This window comes from Crocodylus porosus, unplaced genomic scaffold, assembly GCF_001723895.1.
Source record: "Crocodylus porosus isolate Cpor-Errol unplaced genomic scaffold, CroPor_comp1, whole genome shotgun sequence".
Lineage (NCBI taxonomy): Eukaryota > Metazoa > Chordata > Crocodylia > Crocodylidae > Crocodylus > Crocodylus porosus.
In genome coordinates, this window is record NW_017728947.1 from 52,569,587 (window position 1) to 52,587,272 (window position 17,686).

Below are 17,686 nucleotides of genomic sequence, written 5' to 3' on the forward strand. Positions count from 1 at the left end.
ATCAGTGCTGCCTGTCTGGCTTGCAGTGTGCTGCAAAGGGCCAGGAAAGCAGCTGCCACCAGCGGGCAGCAAGGCAAGCCCCCTAGGAAGAGTTGTGGGGGGCGGGGAGCTGTGCCTGGCATCACTGGCTCTCTTGGTCTCTGTTCACACCTGCCGAGCTGGGTTGCAGCTGAGCCAGCACTGGTGGCTCCTCCTGCTGCTGCCTGTCCCATGCCTGTCTGGCAGATCTGCAACCAAGCCCATGCTGGCTCCTGCTGCTTCCACCCCACCTGCTTGTCCCATGCCTGCCCAGCAGGGTTTTGTGAGCAGCTGAGCTTCTTCACACCCCACCCCTCCATCCAAGTTCTCTCCCACGCAGCCATTCATGAACAGGACCAAAGCGAGCTGCAGGCAGAGCCTGCCCCCCGCTCCCTTCAGCGCTGCAGCTTCCCCTCCCTACCTGCTGCCTGGAGTGCTTCAGCAGGAAGAGGAGGAGGATTTGCTGGAGCCCAGGGATGTCTAGCAGGTCCCTGGGCAGCTACAACAGTGGCAGCCTTGCCTAGAAGCTATGCCCGCTGACCGTGGCTGGGGCCCTCCAGTGGGGAAGGATGGGAGCGTAGCATGCACTGCCCCAGGTGGGAGTGGACAGGACTCAGCCCCATGCAGAGCGCAGCATGGGCAGCTGCCCATCAGGCCAGATGCACTTAAATGGCGGGTTCCCCGCCCATGAGCCAGATCCAATCAGCTGGCGGGACAGATCCAGCTGCAGGCTGTATTTTGCCCACCCCTGCACTTACTTATGGGAGGGGGTTGTACAGGATGTGTGGAACAGTGTGCCTCGGCTCTATTTCTTGTACTTTTCCCTTTTCAGGGAAGGGAACAAAGAATTTTGAGTAGTTAGGTCAGCTGCTTGGAATTCAGTCTTGCTTACATGGTTCTTGCCTATCTTGAGTTTTGGCATTGCGATGCTGTCCCAGGCAATGAAGCATAATGGAACATATAGAAGTTCGTGCAGGAATAAATGTCCTTGATTATCACTGTAGAGCCTTGACACTGCAGTACACATTCTTTGCCACTTTTTTGTTTGCAGATTTTGCAGGAAGAAAGGTCCTGAAGCTGTGAGAGTTCTGCTGCCAGAAGAGACATCTGCAGCTGTATGTACCACGTTTAACAAAGGCCTTGACTTCAGGTCCTGATTAATATCCTTGTATATCTATTGTTGCCACTTGTAAACTTCAGTGATATGATCTATGGACACACTGACCTAAAATCATGTGGAACTGGAGGAAGGGTTCAGAACACTATTCCCATCAGGTCATTTTGACATATTTCTGCAAAATGGGTTAACAGCAAAATAGTTTACTGTTTGCACATATGAACTGGGTGGCACCTGGCTGGATAGCAGCACTACAGAGAAGGATCTGGTAGTCTTGGTAGATCACAGACTCAGTATGAGTCTGCAGTGTGATGTAGCTGAAGAAAAGGGCAAGTGTGTGTGTGGTTTTTGTTTTTTGTATCAGCACAAATATGAAATGCAACACCTGGGAGGTGATAGTGGTTCTTTACTTGGTACTGGTTAGGACTCGTCTAGAGTACTGTTTGCAGTTTTGGGCTCTACCTTTTAAAGAGGACATGGAAAAGTTAGAGAGAGTCAACAATAATGATAAAAAGCTTGGAAGGCAAGTCATGAGAAAAAGTTGAAGGAAATAGGTGTATACAGCTTACAGAAAAGGTACTTAAGACAGGACACAATAGCAGTCCTCAATTTTCTAAAGGGCTGCCATAAAGAAGAGAGAAAAACACCTTTTCTCTCTTGCTTCGGAGACCAGGACACAGGTCAAGGGCTTAAAGTTGTAGTAAAGTAAGTTTAGATTGGATATCATGAAAAACTTCTTCATTATTACAATAGTGAGGCAGTAGAATAGACTGCCTAGAGAAGTTGTGAAGTCTCCATCATTGGAGATATTCAAGAGGCTGGATAAGCATTGGTCATGAATGATGTAGGCGTCTATGCCTATGCTCTACTGTAGATATTTCCCATCCTTCTAGGCTTTGCTAGTTTCCATGTAGGGTTGGAATAGACTTTTGCTTTCCCTTTTGCTGCTGCCTGTGCTCCTCCATTCAAGGTAAGACCAACTGTCATATTTGGAGTCGAGAAGGAATTTTGCCCTACAGTCAGATTAGTAGAGACTAATCTGGGGTTCTTGCCTTCCTCCGCCGTGGGTAGTGTGGCCCTCTTCCTTGGATGTCTCAAATATAATTTGACAAATTTTGCAGCAGCAGGATATTGACCATGGTGGTCCACCTGCTTTACTTGTGGCAGGTTATTATGTTATGTCTTGTGGTTGTGTTAGAGTTGACTGTGTAGTTTTAGTAATAAGTTAGACGGTGGATTTGTATAAGATGGTTTGGTTAGGGATGGTCCTGCCTCATGCAGGGTTGAACTAGGTGACCTCTGGAGGTCCTTTCCAACCCTGCTTCTCTGTGACTGTTGTCTTTGACTTCAGAGTTAAGAAGGCCCTGAAATTAGTGATATATTAATTAGAATTAATTTATATGACATTCATGTGATTAAATTAGTGATGTGGTAGCAGAACAGGTGAGGTGTCTTGCTACGACAGAAGTGCAAAATCTGATCTTCACTCTGGTCTTATGGCAAAGGCTGTCCCAGTTAACCCATTGTAGACTGATACTTGATCCTGTGGGCTAGGGAGACTCAAAAATGGCCAGATATGATGCTAACTACATAACTCCTTGTGTGTTGTGGACTACAGAAACAGACATCCTCTAACAGGCTTATCCCAATAAGCCATCTGAGATTTGGTTCAGTCTTGGAACTTTTGGAATGAAGCTTCTCTTTCTAGTACCAGATTCTTCCAGAATGAATGGGATTTACTTGGAGCTGCTAAAAGTACTTAATTTTTCCCTTTATTTTGAGATGTTAGTTTCCAGTGAGCACGATCCTATTCCCTTTGAGATCATGGGGAGAGATGAGAGCTTACTCTGAGTGTTGTTTATGGAAATGAAGTCGCTTCCCTAGAAAGTTTTATTTTCTTGTCTGTCTTGGCCCAGTATCATCAAGGGTGTTAACTGTAATGCTGCTTGTTTTCCATCCCAAAGGTCCTGAGCAGCGCAGAGGATATTGCAGTGAGGCTGGCTACTGGAAAGGCATGCACCTGGCTCTCCACCAACATCACAGGTCAGTCTGTAATTTCTGCACTAGCACTGCACCTCATTTGAGGATGGGGTTGGGTGCCTTTCTGAGATCAGGGGAAAGTCTCTGGTCTAGTATTGTGAAGTTCAGGATCTTGCTGGCATACTTGTCAGAGGCATGCACTTCCTCTTTTCTTGCCTGATTTTCAAGCTTTGGGTTGATGTTGCAGGGTGTTTTAGGCTGTTAAGTTACTTCAAGGTTGCAGGTGCCTGCAATATTGGACACTTTTTCCAAGAGCATCATGTTTAGGCTACAGTCTAGACATTTTTAATGCTAAGAACTGCTTGGATCCCCCCAGCATGCTTATAATTTGGGTCCATGCACACAAGTTATCTTAACAACATATGCAAAATACCATGTGGATTGGATTTGCTTTCAGCAGCCCTGAAGATTGGTTTAATTAGAGCCATTTTAGTTTGTATGGGCTTAGTGCTGATTGGATTCAGATACTTTCAGTTAGTCTCACAGTGCACTGGTGGCCTTTTGGAATTTCCTAGAAGCCACTGATTCTGAACTGTGGCAAATACCTAACAGCCTTTGCTGCTAAAGTGGGTTAAACTAACTTTAGTTGGATGCGGGACAAAATTCCCTTGGTTCAGAATATGTTCATAGATCCTCTAAAACTGGTGGTTAAGCAGGTGCAGGTGCAGGTTCCTAATGTAAGTAGTACCAAAGTGGTACTAATTTGTCTCCTGGCTGAAGTCTTTTGATAAAGGGCTAAGAGATTGGCTACATAGTGATTCAACATACTGTGTCTTGGAGTATCCTTTTCATTTTTGCCCTTATAATTACAAGGAGGTGTAGGAACCTGGAGTGCAGGTGTCAGCCTAAACTTCGCATTCCTTACTTGTACAGGCCCTGAGGTACCCCTCAGTGGAGGAAGTTGTAGAAGGAATACTTCAGGCTTTGGTGTCTGGGAACCATCTCCCTGGGGAGAAGATCTGAGTTTAACCACCACTGTTCTCTTTTTTTTTTGTGCTTTACAGCACTGATCAAAAGGGAAGTGAGGACCACATTCAGTCGAATGCTGAAAATCCAGGGTCCTTCCTTACCTAGTGAGGATACACAGGAGATGAAGAAGGACTGCCCTCCAGGATGCCAGCATCATGCTCCATTTCCCTCTGAAATAATCAATGAGATCAAAGTATGGAACCTCCGTTGTCCCCTGGTGCTTTTATTTTTTACTTCCCACCTTGAGTAAAACTGAACTATTACAGTTATAACAAAGTAGCTGTGCTGCTCACTTCCTTCTAGTGGTTCCTTAGGGATCAGCCTAATGGTTCCTGGAGCCCTTTTAACTATAGCGCATATTGTGGTTTGTTGGTAGGATATGAGAAAGAAATAGAATGGAAGTGGTGAAGGAATCCTCAAATGACTTTGCTTGCTTGGAGGGTGTGAGAGCTAGTGTCTTTCTTCAGTTGGATCTGCTGACTTAAGTGACTAAAAAAATAAATATTTCCTGTTCTTTAGTCCTGTTAGCCCTTCATAGCTAGATGGATTCTGTTTTACCTTGTGTCAAGGGAATGTATTCTGAGTTGCAGTCAACTGTGTCCTGCAGATCTGTTGTGGAGTTTTACCATCCTGCCTCCCCCACTTGATTCAATTTAAGATTGCAAGCAAAGGAGGAGGAAGGATAGCATGATTTCGGCCTGGGGTCCAGAGTGCCTCCTTTTCAAACCAAATATAAAATGCATCCTGGTCCTATCTCTCCTCTCCCAAGCTTGAAAGGGTGTGGTTTTCTTAGAAATCATATAATGCAGGAGTCAACAGCATGTAGCCCACAGGTTGGATCCAGCCCATGGAGCCACTGAATCTACCCTCCAGAGCCCAAGACTTTGCTTATGCCTGCACTGGGGCTAAGCAGCAAGGAGCTGCACCAGAAATGGGCAACTCCCAGTTGCCCCCTTGCCCCAGCTGTTTCTTCCCCCCTGCACTCTAATCTCCTGCCACTAGCTGTGTTGTGGGCACAGCTTTCAGCTGGTGGTGGAGAGCAGGGCCAAGGAGCTGGAAGTTGTATCCATGCTGCCTTTGCTCTCCCAAACCCCCTCTCCCTGTCACCCACAGCTGTGGCACAGAATCAGAAGCAGCAAGGATGCAGGGGACGGCCCCGCCACTGATGCACCATGGAAGCCACCATGTTAGGAGCCAAGTTGTTCCATCCCACAGCTTGCAAAGGTTGCTGGCAACTGTAATAATGAAAATCCCTAATACCAATCTGTATCACCAACACCTGAACTTAGTCAAAATGAAGTAATTATAAAATTCTCTTTTTATGATTTCTGCTTATTTAATTGTCCAGTTTGAAATTTAAGTACATGAAACAGCTGGGTGTCTGGGGTGATTCCCATCAGTTTGCTGCTTAGTAGTACAATTTCTGCAATACTTAGATTGCAAAATCTGAAGTAGAATGTGTTCCTTTCAAACAGTGTTTTTCTTCAATGACATTCTAAAAAAATCATGAGAAGTTTTCTGAATGCTTAATTCTTTTCTAAAAATCTTTACATTGTATAATGCTGAAATTGGAGTTACTTGGTGCGACAGTTCTTTTAAAGTTCTATCATACAGATCTTTCTGTGCCTCCTACGTGATGTGCTGCCCTATAGTTTTTTTATGCCAGGTTTCAGCTTCTGTTTGAAAATCACTGTGACATTATGCAATAATCTTGCGTAGCATTAGAGAAGTCTGGATCCTTGGGACCAACCAGTTAATGTTGCATCCTTGCTTTTTACATGTGGTCTGAAACTCCTTGTGAAAACGGTGTGTTCAGTCTAACGGCAAGGCAGAAAGTATAACAACCCAGGGCTGGCAGTCAGACGTGTACCCGCTGTACTATTGACCGACTCTGGGTGCCGATACACGTGCTCCGGGGTGGGAGGTGGGGGGGGTGCGTTTTAATTAGAGTGGTTCTTGGGAGACGCCCTAATGAAAAAGCCTGCAGTGTATTCAGTGTCCTGCATTTCAGAATGGCAGTAGGGGCACTTTAAATAAAGCCTGTTTTGAAACATGGGACATTGAATACACAAGACGCTGCAGCATGTTGAACTCTTCTGATTGGAACACTTTAGCTAATCGAATCTGTTCTGACATGTTCTAATCAATGCACTGGAGCACGTGGAAAAGTGCCCTCTGTGACCTTTGGCAAATTACTTAGGCCTAAACTTTTTGACTCTGAGTGACGATTTGCAAGGGTGCTGGGAGCCTTTTGCCATATTGCCCAGTGTTCACTTGCAGCTCTTTCTGATGTTGATAAACTTTTTATGTAAGTGGCACTCAGGTTTGAAAACTCTGACCTTAATATATCTGCTTCCTTTCCACTGCCTGTAAATGGAGAGGCTTCTAACTTCATGACTTTGTTTTTGTGAGACTTAAGAAATGTTTGTAAATCAGTTTTTCTACAGTCATTGATATCACTGTTGAAGTGAGAAGTATCCTGTGTTGGATGAGGTCACTGTTGTCCTTTTACCCTAGGATGTTCTCTGTGTTGCTGTGGGACCAAGGGATGAAGATGAAGCAATTCATTATGCTCATCTGGAGTGCTTGTTGGAGAAGCTGAGTCAAACACTTCAATGCAGAAAGGTAAAAGTAAAAATGCATCACTTTGAGTCAGTGTTGTACCTGCTGATGTAATGAGCCCGGTGTAGCTTTAGCAGGATATGTTGGGTACCATTCATTTGATGTCAGATGCAACAAAGACAAGTTTCATTTTCTGACTCAGGGTATCTTTGTGACCTGTGGGAATGCAAGGTTAATCCTTTCCATACAGAATCTCTTCTCAAGCCTACATTTTTGTGGCCCAAGTCAGCAGCTGTGGAGTTTCTGCTGTCATCTGTTTGCACTTCTGTAATTTTTTTTAATGAAAATTTTTTTCTTAGTAGCTGGGAGTTGCTGGTTATGAGAAGATTTCCAGATGGTGACATATCAGTTTTGTGCTTTCAGTTCATGTGTCCTACCTCGGAACAGCAGCTGGCTAAGTGTACCATAGAGTTGGCTTCCCTTCTAGGTAAGACTGTTGCGATGCCCCTTAGGACCCTTCCTGCTTTCACTTCAGAACTTTGAGCCTCTTGTAACAAAGCCCGGTAGATCTGCAGAGACTTCTCGCAGGTCTCTTAAATGCACCCTTCAATTCCAGTTTGACCTGCTTTGTTCAATCTAAGTGTATGCGCACTCTTGTGCAATTGCTCTTTGTCTCGGGCAGTGAACTTTCAGGGACCCTTGTCTCTGGATATCAGAAACTGATAAATATAACATCTTGGTTACTTTCATGGCTCTCTTGCAAGACAGTCAGTAGCTGCTTTCATGTCTCTGCAGGTTTAGAGGACAATGCTAATAGGGACTATTATAGTGGTTAATTGCAAAGTATGATTTCTCTTCTTGTGAACTGTTAGCATATAGTGTCTCACTACACCTCATGAGCTTCACATGCTTTTTAGTTAATGGACCTAGTTGGAGATCCCTCACCCCTTCTAACCATCCCTGCCAGTTTGATAGGACAGGGGTTGTCAACTGGGGGTACGTGGGAAGGCCCTAGGGGGTACACATGGGTGGGCGGGGACAGAGTGCTTCCACCCACCGCCCCATGCCTCCGCCTCCCAGGAGCAGGGCTGAAGCGGGGTGAGGGCAGCAGTGCCCCTCTGTGGGCTGCACAGGTGCCACCCGGCTGGCCAGATGCAGAGCAGGGCCTCAGATGCAGCGGCCGCTGCCATCCACCACCCCACGCTGCCGCCGCTCCGCATCCAGCCGTGCACCATCCGCTTCCTGCTCCTCGTCTGGCTGCCAGAGGTACACTTATTAAAAAAGGTTGAAAACCCCTGTCACAGGGCATTTGTACACATGTATGTTATGCAGTGCTGGGCACATTTGTATAAATGGCAAAATGCAAGTCAGTGCTGAGACTAGTGGCAGTGCGCTTGCGAACTAAATCATATCTCAAGGTGTTTTAGTTCAAAAGCGCGCTGCTGTCATTTTCTCAGCGCTGACGCACATTTCGCCGTTTATACAAATGTACGTGACACAGTGTCAGGCACATCAATTCATGTGCACCACAGACTCAATTAACTGAATTAATTGAGCATGCTCCAATGCACTGGATTTCTGGTGCGTTGGAGTAAACTGCATGTATGTGTGTAAGTGCCCCTAACGTCCATCTGGAGCCTTTAAGAATAAGTGTCTTTCCCTTTCTGAATGCAGCCTGAACCAATATATGGCAAAGTTTATGCCAAGATGCAGTTTTGCCTTTCTGTGAGATTACAGAGAAGCTCTGTGTGTCTGGTATGGGCGCATGTTTAGCCATGTTAAAAATCCCATTATGTAGGAAAGACAGGTGCATCCTACTCTGTTAAAGATTTTCCTAGCTCACAGCATTTAGGTGAGAAAAAAACATTGCCCAATGAAGCAGATCATTTGTGCTGAGATGGGTCCCACCATAGCTGATCAGCGTTATTGGATGAAACGTGTCACTGCTTGTCCCCCAGCATCAGTGGGCAGAACAATGGGTAATGTGCTGGGGCTTGAGGGGCCTGATCCTGCACAGCCTTAGGCCCCTTGAGCCTCTGCCCAGAGCGGCTGGAAAATGAGCCGCTTCAGGCTGCCTGTGTTCTCCTACCACAAAGCAAATAGATATTTGCTGCAAGACGGCAGCACAAATTATTACTACCTTCTGTTGCAGCCACAAATCCGGGCTTTTGTGGCATGACAAAAAGTATGGAAATCCATTTGTTTTTGCTCTGGGCTACCTATTTCCACCCTTAGTCTCTTTTATCCCAAACTTGGGGGACAATGAGCCTGCTGAGCAATATTAAGTGTCTGGTCTAAAGTAGATGGTCTGCTTTTTTTCTTCTATCTCTGAGTGTCTTCTAGTTCAGGTTTGAAGCCCAGAATTTTGAGTGTAACCAGTGAGGTCCACTTGGTTGCCCGTGGCATTTCATGATGTTTCTGCATCACCGTTTTTACCTTGTCTTTTGCATTGCTGTTACTAAACCAGACTGTCATCTTGCTTACTGCACTTGTTAAGTTTACCGTCATCTTGATAAAGCCTCCGTCCGCCCAAAACTGCAGCAAGTAGTTCTCTCTCTTGTTTTAGTTTCAGACCGCATTCCGATCCGAGGACTTGAGCTTCAGACCCAGAAGTACCCTGAAAGACAGCGATCCAAGAATCATCCCATCTGCAACCTCCTCACATCACTGCTCTCTGTCTGGAAGGAAGATTTTGGGATGCTTGTTCCAGTGCAGCTGATCTTCAGCAAGAAGAACATTGGCTATGTTGCAGAAGCTAAGCAGCGAGAGGTGAGGCTTTCTGAGGGCTTCAGAACCAGCTGCCCAGTCTCACTTGCCATACTTGTGCAGGTGTTCTGACTTAAATGCGACTGAATACCTGTGTAAATAAGGCCAGGAAGATTTGACTCTTGCTGTTAAACTGGCATTTTGTTTCTTCAGGGACAAAAGGAAAGACCAGCAAGTGTCATCGTCAAGAGGATGTTCATGTCTGGGGAAGACAGATGTGACGCAGAGGTTATTTAGCCTAGTGCCAGAGCAAGCCACGGAATAGCCAATTAGCCTAAGAGATCAAAGGGCTAAATGTGCATGGTTAGGGCTGCAAACAAGGCATTTGCTAGGGAACTTGACATTTTTTTATTTCTGGTTACAGTGGGACTTGTTCCTGTTCATGCTTCATGGTCTGGTTGAGTACAATCTGATGGGAAATGCAGAGATAGAGAGCTACTTGCAAAGTCTCCAGGAATTTGCTTGGCCCTCAGTAAGTATCTGCTTAGATGCAAATATGAATCTATACTTTGGTTTGAGAGCCTTGTTTTACATATTTTTTTCATAGCTCTTTAAAGGTCCAGGTCTGGATTCTTATCTGTACGGAATTTCTGCGTAGGACAAGAGGAGGTTGGGCAGAAGGGGACTTATCACTGTTCCTGATCCATGGCTGCTATGACTTCAGCCCTGTAAAATATCTCCACCTTCCCAGCTGGCATGATACTGAAGGAATCATAAGTCAGAATGGGATAACTGGAACATAACTCGGTGTGGTTATACTCTGACAGGCTGTGTGGAGGGATCTAGAATAATAGTACATCAGGACCTGGGGGAGCACCTGTTCACCAAGGCACCCCAGGGAGAAACAAGAAACAATGGGTGCACAAACTGATTGAAGATCACTTCAGGTTGGACATAAGAAAAAACTTCTTACAATTTGAGTGCAGAGGGTCTGGAACAGACTCCCCCCAGAGGTGGTATAGTCACCCACCCTGGTGATTTTCAGAAAGAGTCTTGACACCCACCTTGCTGGGGTCCTCTGATCCCAGCAGTCTTTCCTGCTCAAGTGCAGGGGGCTGGACCCAATTATCTTGTATGGTCCCTTCCAGCCCCTAACATCTATGAATAGCAGGGTGTTTGGCTCTCTTTCAGCTGAGAACTCCTCCATGCCAGGAAATTCTCAGCTGTCCAGCTATCTAGCTATTTTTCAAACCCTTTCATTGCGACCAGAACTCACAAGAGAATCTAATCTGCTGGCCAGAGTTATAAACTGAGGGTGGTTGTGGTTGTAGGCTGAACACCTACAAACGCCACTGATTTGTGGCAAGTGCAGGCTTCCTGCATCTTTGATAATCAGGCAGTACCATATTTTCTTGCACAGAACCAGCACCTTTCTCTCCAAAACCAGGTGGTGGAAATTGGAGTGCACATCATATTTCCTCATATAGTAAGAGCAGGTTCTGCCAGTGGTATTCAAATGGCATGTAGGCTCAATTTAACCCATGGGACTCCATGAGTTGTGAAATTTGGCAGTAGGGGGGCATGGCAGCATTAATTGTTGTGGTTCTGGGAGCCATGGCAATTAATGCCACTGCCACTTCCCAACTGACATGTTCCCTGATCAATGTAGAGACTCCCAGTTGGATGATATAGTCCCACATGTAGGATTGTGCTGGCGCACACAGCCAGTCTGCAGCCAGACCCACTGCATGGGGGTGGTCTGTGGCCCCATGTGGCACACCGGGCAGGGAGTAGACTCAGCTCCCTAGCTGCTGCTGCTGTTCAGCTACTACAAGGAAGGGGGTTTTTTGGTTGTGTTTTTTTTTCCCTTTGCTGCTGCCTTTCCAAAAAAAGGTAAGTTTTATAAATGGGTGTCTGCTGAAGAAAATATGGTACTCTTTAGGTGCCGATATCAGGTGACAAGTCAGTTTAACATGGGAGTGAATATCAAAAGGAAGTTTCAATATGAAAATCTTTGCCTTATCACTATGGCAGCTGCAGTCTCTGGGTCTGACAAATGTACATGTAAAGTGCTTCAAATTCCACCTGTTCTTGAAACATTTTTCATTTGTACCACTTCAGTAGTGTGTAGAAATACAACCGTCTCTAGGGTGAAATGTCACTGTGAAGTGCTTCAGAATTATCTGTTTTCAGGGTCCTTTTTATGCAGTTTAGCCTTACTTATCATGCTGTAGCACTGTGCCTCATCTGTCTGCCCCATGTTATATGCTTGAAAGTGACTAAAGTCCATCCATGCCTCCTTTCACCTTTGCTTTCACAGCTCGAGTTTATATCAACTTCCCCAATGCAAATCTTTGACTCAGTGTAAATCTGTGAAATTTTTGTTGTTCATTGTCCCTCTGTTAATGCTTTTTAAGGTGGTCTTTGGTTTGTATTGTCTGTTTCAGGACTTCTTAAAAGAGCTGGAAACTCTGTCCAGAGTGTTTGAATCTGAGCTTCATATAGAAGAACCCAGGACTAAGCTTTGTGAATTGGTGAGACAATCTCTAGGCACTGTGACAGCACAAAGCTAGTGCAGGTCATCTTGCTACAAATTAAGGAACTGGTGGACTCGTGCTGTGGAACTATATAGTATTGCTAAATGCATTCAGTGAGCCTCTTGCTGGGGGTCCCCTGTGTTGAAGGGTATTTTGTGCAAAAGTGGCACCAACCTTTGCCTTTCCAGGTGTGACAGGAACGCACATTCTTCAAACCGTTTTGAGGGATTTACATATGCAGATGAAAATGTTTCCCGGAAATTGGTCTCTGAGTTGTAAACTCTTAAGCACCTTAATGAGATTCAGAGCAGATGATCTTGACTCAATGAAAACACCTTTCACTCTTGTACAGCAAGAGGCTCTGAGCAGAGCTGGCCATCAGTTTGTACGAACAAAACCCACTTCAAGGCTCAAGTGATAGATTCCTGTTGGCTTCCCAAGGTGCCATTCTCTTAATTTAACGCTCCAAACAGCGTGATTTCTCACTGACTCTGTTAGAAAAGACTGCTGCCTGGGAGCCCAGATGAAATTTCATTTCAAGGAGATGAGACTATATATTTATTTTTCCCCAGGTGCTCAAGCTTGAAGGTTTGTTTTTTTAAGTTTTTAAGATTATATTTTAGAAGTGAAATCACCTTAAAAATGCACCAGAGCATTGGATTGGAAAGTACATTTAAAGGACATGTATGTCTCACTTAAGAGAAGCAGAACTTCTATTTCATGGTTTTTATAGAACTGAGGGGGAAATTATCTGCTTATTTTTTTTACCAGGGACAGATGACAGTATTTTAAAAGCATTGTTTTTATAGTAACAAATTTTAAATGCTATTCAGCTGCTTTTCACTGTTTTCATAACCCTGTTTGCCTTGATTTTGGAGTTTACACACCGACACACTAGGCTGAAAGTGTCACACAAAATCCCAGCCCCTGGATGGTTCACAGGAAACAGTTGTTTTTGTGGCATAATGGTGGGCACTGTCTGCCTTCGGAGATCCACACTAACAAAGAAATTATCAATAAGGAGCATGTCCAATTTCCATTCTCTTCCTAAATATAGTGTTCTATGTGCTGAGAACTGTTTGGCCCTTTTTAATCAATATAGAGAAGTTGCTTATCAGAGAGGTTGCATGGGATTTGCCTTTCCATATAATGAAGTGTTTTTTTACTGTGCCTAACTTGTAGATAGTGTCCCTTTTTGTCAATAAACATGGTTTAGTTACAAAGCAAATACTTGTGTTAACAAAAAATGCAGCTAGCCAAAGTGAATCCCAGGGCCATTTTGATTGATTTCCCTTGCTTTTATGGGATAAAAGGCAATATCAAGGAGTTAGTTTCTCCTTTTTAAAAAAAAAAATTAGGTTAGACTGGCTGCAATTAAAACCTAGTGCACGCAGACAGACAATCTAGAAAGGATCATGCCCATCTTGTTTCAACTGTTCCAGGTAATTTTGTGATCTACTCAGGTTACTGAGTACTGGGTTGAAGGAGACTGCAGATACCAGGTATCTCTTGTTATAATGTGTGTGGATTTGAGTTTTTTAAAGGTCTGCATCATGTCAAGGTTGTTGCCTGGTAATACCATATTGTGTGTACAACAAGGCTGCAGCAATATGAACTGAAATAACTAGTGCTCCATGCTGCTACACAGTCGCTCCGTGGAGTTTAGTATTAAAGGACCGTTTCACTGTTGATATCTTAATGAGCCTGTCAATTTGCCATAATAAACAAGTATTAAAATAAAGTTGTTTTGTGTCTAACCTGTGAATGTTTAGATCAGAGAATGTGCACACTCGTTCTTACTGTGTGCCAGTTAGAAAAATACAAAGACAAAAAACATGAATCCTCATAGGATGTGGTTACCTAGGCAAGTGTAGTAGGGCAAGTGTAGCCTAACTGGCATGGCTGCTATTAGTGGCACTCACCTGATCTGCCACTCAGCTTTCTGCTCCCTGCCTGATCTACTGCTTTGGTTTTTTGTCCCCTCTGCAACCTGCTAAGTGAAAGGGGATAAGGGGCACTTGAAGGGTGTGGAATACATCTGTGGCATGCCTGCCAGAAAGATTGGTCCCCATTGCTGTAGGGGATCTGCTTTTGTTACAGTAATGAAGCTTCATGTCTCTGTTCCAAGCATTTCAAGTGTAATGCTAAGTGGGGATGGTTCTTGTGGGTAGAGGTGAGTGCTTTTGTTCATGTTACTTTTACTCCCTGTGGACCCAGAACTCTTCAGTGAGCGCTGGAGATGGAGACGGTACAATCTACAAATGAGATCCCCTTGGGACAGTGCAGAAGGGGAGCTCTGCCACAAGTTGCTTCTATCCCATGAACCCTCACTGTGTTAGGGAGCAGGGGTGGGGAGTCTTGTTGCAGCCTCTTCAACTTTAAATGTCAAAGACACCTCCACCCAAGGGGAGACCCAGCCCTCCGAGTGCTCAGACCTTCTGATCTCTCTCCCCTTTATAAAGAACTGCAGTAGAGTGGCAACAGGGAAAGGGTTCACAGCAGGCCAGCTGATTTAGTAGTTCTCACTCCTGTCAAATTCCAATTTGACCACCTTCCAAAATCTGTGCAGTCAGGAACCTTCTCTAGCAAAGACTTCCCCATCCACAAGAGAGAAACGGCAGCCATCCAAAAAATGTGGAAGCTGTATACTTTCTAGCTGAATGCCACACTGAGAATAACTGAGTTTGGCCCCCGAACGGACATGGCAAGATGTCTGATCAAGATTCAGTTGCTTTGTTCCTGTCCTTCTATAAATCAAAACTAGCTGAGATGGAACTGTACTCTGCTTGGGAAGGCAATGAATAAACTGTCACAAGCTAAAACTAAAGCAGGGTGAATAATTTAGTAGCTAGTTTGCAGCAAATATTGTGCGTGCAATGCGTTTTTCATACTGAATGAGAACACACATGACTTGTACAATGCGGGAAATGATTGATGTTTGGGAGATGTAAAGATCTTATTAAGTGAGTTTGCCTCTTTTTACTAGTTTCCTAATTAAGTTTAAGTAGTCACTTAAGTTAATAAATAAAACATTTTGTGAAGGGGAGAAAATATTTGCCTGAGTAAATGTAGGTTGATGAATAAATAAATATTTGAGTATGTTGAGTGAAAGTAATAAATATAGCCTGAAGCTTTCTTGTGTAGAAAATACCATTTATTGTGGATATGAAAATAGCAATCTTGGTTAAGACCAGAGATGCAATAATAGGTGATACAGTACAATTGGTTTGATTTAACCATCATTCAGATCTACTGCTCATTTGTAAAATATTGACAAGAAGTTGTTCTGCAAGTCTTAATAACAAAAATATCAGCTAGCTTTGTTTCCTCCTTCCAAACAAACCAATCCCATACATTAACAGGTACCATAAAATGTTATATATGCAAAAGAAAACTTTTGTTACAAATAGGGATTTTAGTATCAATTGATTTGTATTTAAAAAAAGCTTACATTAATTCAGTACGGTAAAAATAAAAATTGGCTTCAACAGGTTATAAAAACACTTCAAAACAAGCATATATAGAAATAACTTAATCTGTAAACATAGAAAAACAATTTTATAAAAATAAACATCTGATGCACTGTACAATAAGACATTGTCCTTCGGTAGGCACTGTTACTGTTGAGTCATCCTAGATGTTGTTCCTACAAAAATACTTCTTCATTAGTGCCATGTCCAAAATAAAGAGAAAAGAAAATAACCTTCAGGTAAACACTTAGCTAATCTTCTGTGGGCTGCATGGAGCTGTACTGTACCTTCTGCTAAAGTCTGTCTAGCTGCAATGAAATAGCTTATCGGCACTGTCCCAAATGTAATGTTTTTGTAACAGTTGTGGAGTCTGAATCAAAGGGTTTGGGGACAACTTAGATGCTGAAAGAGGACTTTTGCTTTGTTCACTTCATAGGATTTCCTCTACCCCATACTCAGTCCCTTTTTGATAGGAGGAAGGAAATAAGTTATTCTCTTAAACACTGCATTTCTGGGGAATGCAGCTGTTTATTCAGTTGCTGACAACTTATTTCTGCAATTCATTTGCTATCTTCTACAAGGCCTCTGGGAGCTGAGCTGTATTGAGTAAAATCCAGACCATGGTGGTCTGTTTGGCAAGCACTGGGGAAACACTTGTGCATGCCAAAACTCAACAAATTTGGCCTGGAAGTTTTACTTGCTTTTCCAAACCCTTCCTCACAAAGTGGTCAGGACTACTGACTTTAGAGCTTTACAGCCAAAAGCTACTCAGTTATGCATGTGCAACCTCTGTCAAGTTAGTGTGGTTACATAGGTATTACTGAGAGTAGACTAGATGTTGGTAAATTTGCTGAAGGAAAAAAAAAATCACTAGTAGTTTCTCAATTATAATTCGACTGTAGAAACTAACCAGCCTTCATTATTTAACATACTAAAGTTGGATGCTTTAATAAACTCATTTGTCACACTTAAAGTGCAGCATTACCATGAACAATGGTTAGTCTTTCCCTTATTAAGTAATAAGGTGATTTTTCTTTGTGGCATCTGCTTTGATAACTAAGCTGTATATTAAAATAGCTCTCTCCTGTGGCAGTGCTGAGGAACTTGAGCCAAACAATTTATAAATCCGTCACGCATACACTTATCCTTTTAGACTATTAATTAAGCTAGAGCTTGTCAATGAATGTATCACGCACAATTTATAGTAGGATCTTCATACAGAAAACTTGATTGTGAATTCTCTCCCAGGCTTTAGCTGGTTGTTTTGAAATGCGGTAAGGTAACTATCAATGGGAGAGCTCTGCACTGGCTGGACTGAAATAGCTGCTAATACTGCGCACAAATAGGGAAGTGCCAGACTTGATAAACTGATCACAGCCACTAGGAGCAGGTAAGGAAAAGGGTGCTGATGAAACGGCCATCAGGAAAATGCTTAAACTTCAGGTTTGCAGGATTTTAATTCTAGAAACAAGCTAAATAGTCAGACCTACGCCCAATAAAGAAAAATATTCATGCTTAAGTACTATCAGTTTGGTTTCTCCACTTGAAAGCACCCAATTCTGCATTGCAGTAGTAAATTGTGTCCTGAGGTGTGTGGTGTTCTCCACTATTGCTGCATAGTGATGATCTGGCATATGCTGTACCGGGTTAGATCTGCAGGTCGGGTATCCATCCTGGGTGGAGTGTGACTATGAGCTATGAACAATTTTCCCCCTCATCCAGCTGGATAAAGGTGACTTAGCTACAGTTGCCTATGAATTCTGCACTAATAACTACCATTCTTGTCCAATACTAAAAGAGAGTACTACAGTGATTCTGCTGTTTTTTAAGGGCTTTTAAAACATCTCCAGCCCCTATGATATACACATTTGTTTCAGTTTTTATAGTTTCTTAGTTTCTAGGGTTGGAAGGGACCTGAGTAGATCATCTAGTCCGACCCCCTGCCATAGCAGGAAAGAGTACTGGGGTCAAACGACCCCAGCAAGGTGTTCAACTAGCCTCCTCTTAAAGACCCCCAGGGTAGGAGCCAGGTTATCCGTTATTGCCAGCTTGTCTTTGTAAGGGAATCCAGGCAGTGGAAAGGAAGGATTGCACTTTAAAATTGCTGTTAACCTGCCTTTTTGCTCTCCAGCACATCTCGGCATAGAGTTGGTTGCTGGTAGGAGGAACTCTTCTGGGCTGGCTGACTTTTTCTACAGCCAGCAGTTTGTTCTCCTTTCGTTGCCCTCTCCCCCCCCAACTACTGAATAGTAAGGGCAGTTGCAGAC

At 43.7% G+C, this 17,686-nt stretch overlaps 1 protein-coding gene across 3 annotated transcripts in view; it reads left to right on the forward strand.

Annotated features, from left to right (window-relative positions):
- The window catches only part of CDAN1 (codanin 1), a 59,084-nt gene extending 45,394 nt beyond the window's left edge, over positions 1-13,690 (forward strand). For all 3 annotated transcript variants that reach the window (XM_019551345.1, XM_019551346.1, XM_019551347.1), the window contains exons 21-28: positions 1,070-1,133; positions 3,100-3,178; positions 4,180-4,337; positions 6,662-6,769; positions 7,130-7,193; positions 9,273-9,475; positions 9,837-9,944; positions 11,860-13,690. In XM_019551345.1, coding sequence (XP_019406890.1) covers positions 1,070-1,133; positions 3,100-3,178; positions 4,180-4,337; positions 6,662-6,769; positions 7,130-7,193; positions 9,273-9,475; positions 9,837-9,944; positions 11,860-11,985 — 910 coding nt within the window. In that variant the 3' untranslated portion in view covers positions 11,986-13,690. The remainder of the gene's footprint in view (positions 1-1,069; positions 1,134-3,099; positions 3,179-4,179; positions 4,338-6,661; positions 6,770-7,129; positions 7,194-9,272; positions 9,476-9,836; positions 9,945-11,859) is intronic.
- The last annotated feature ends 3,996 nt before the right edge of the window (positions 13,691-17,686 follow it).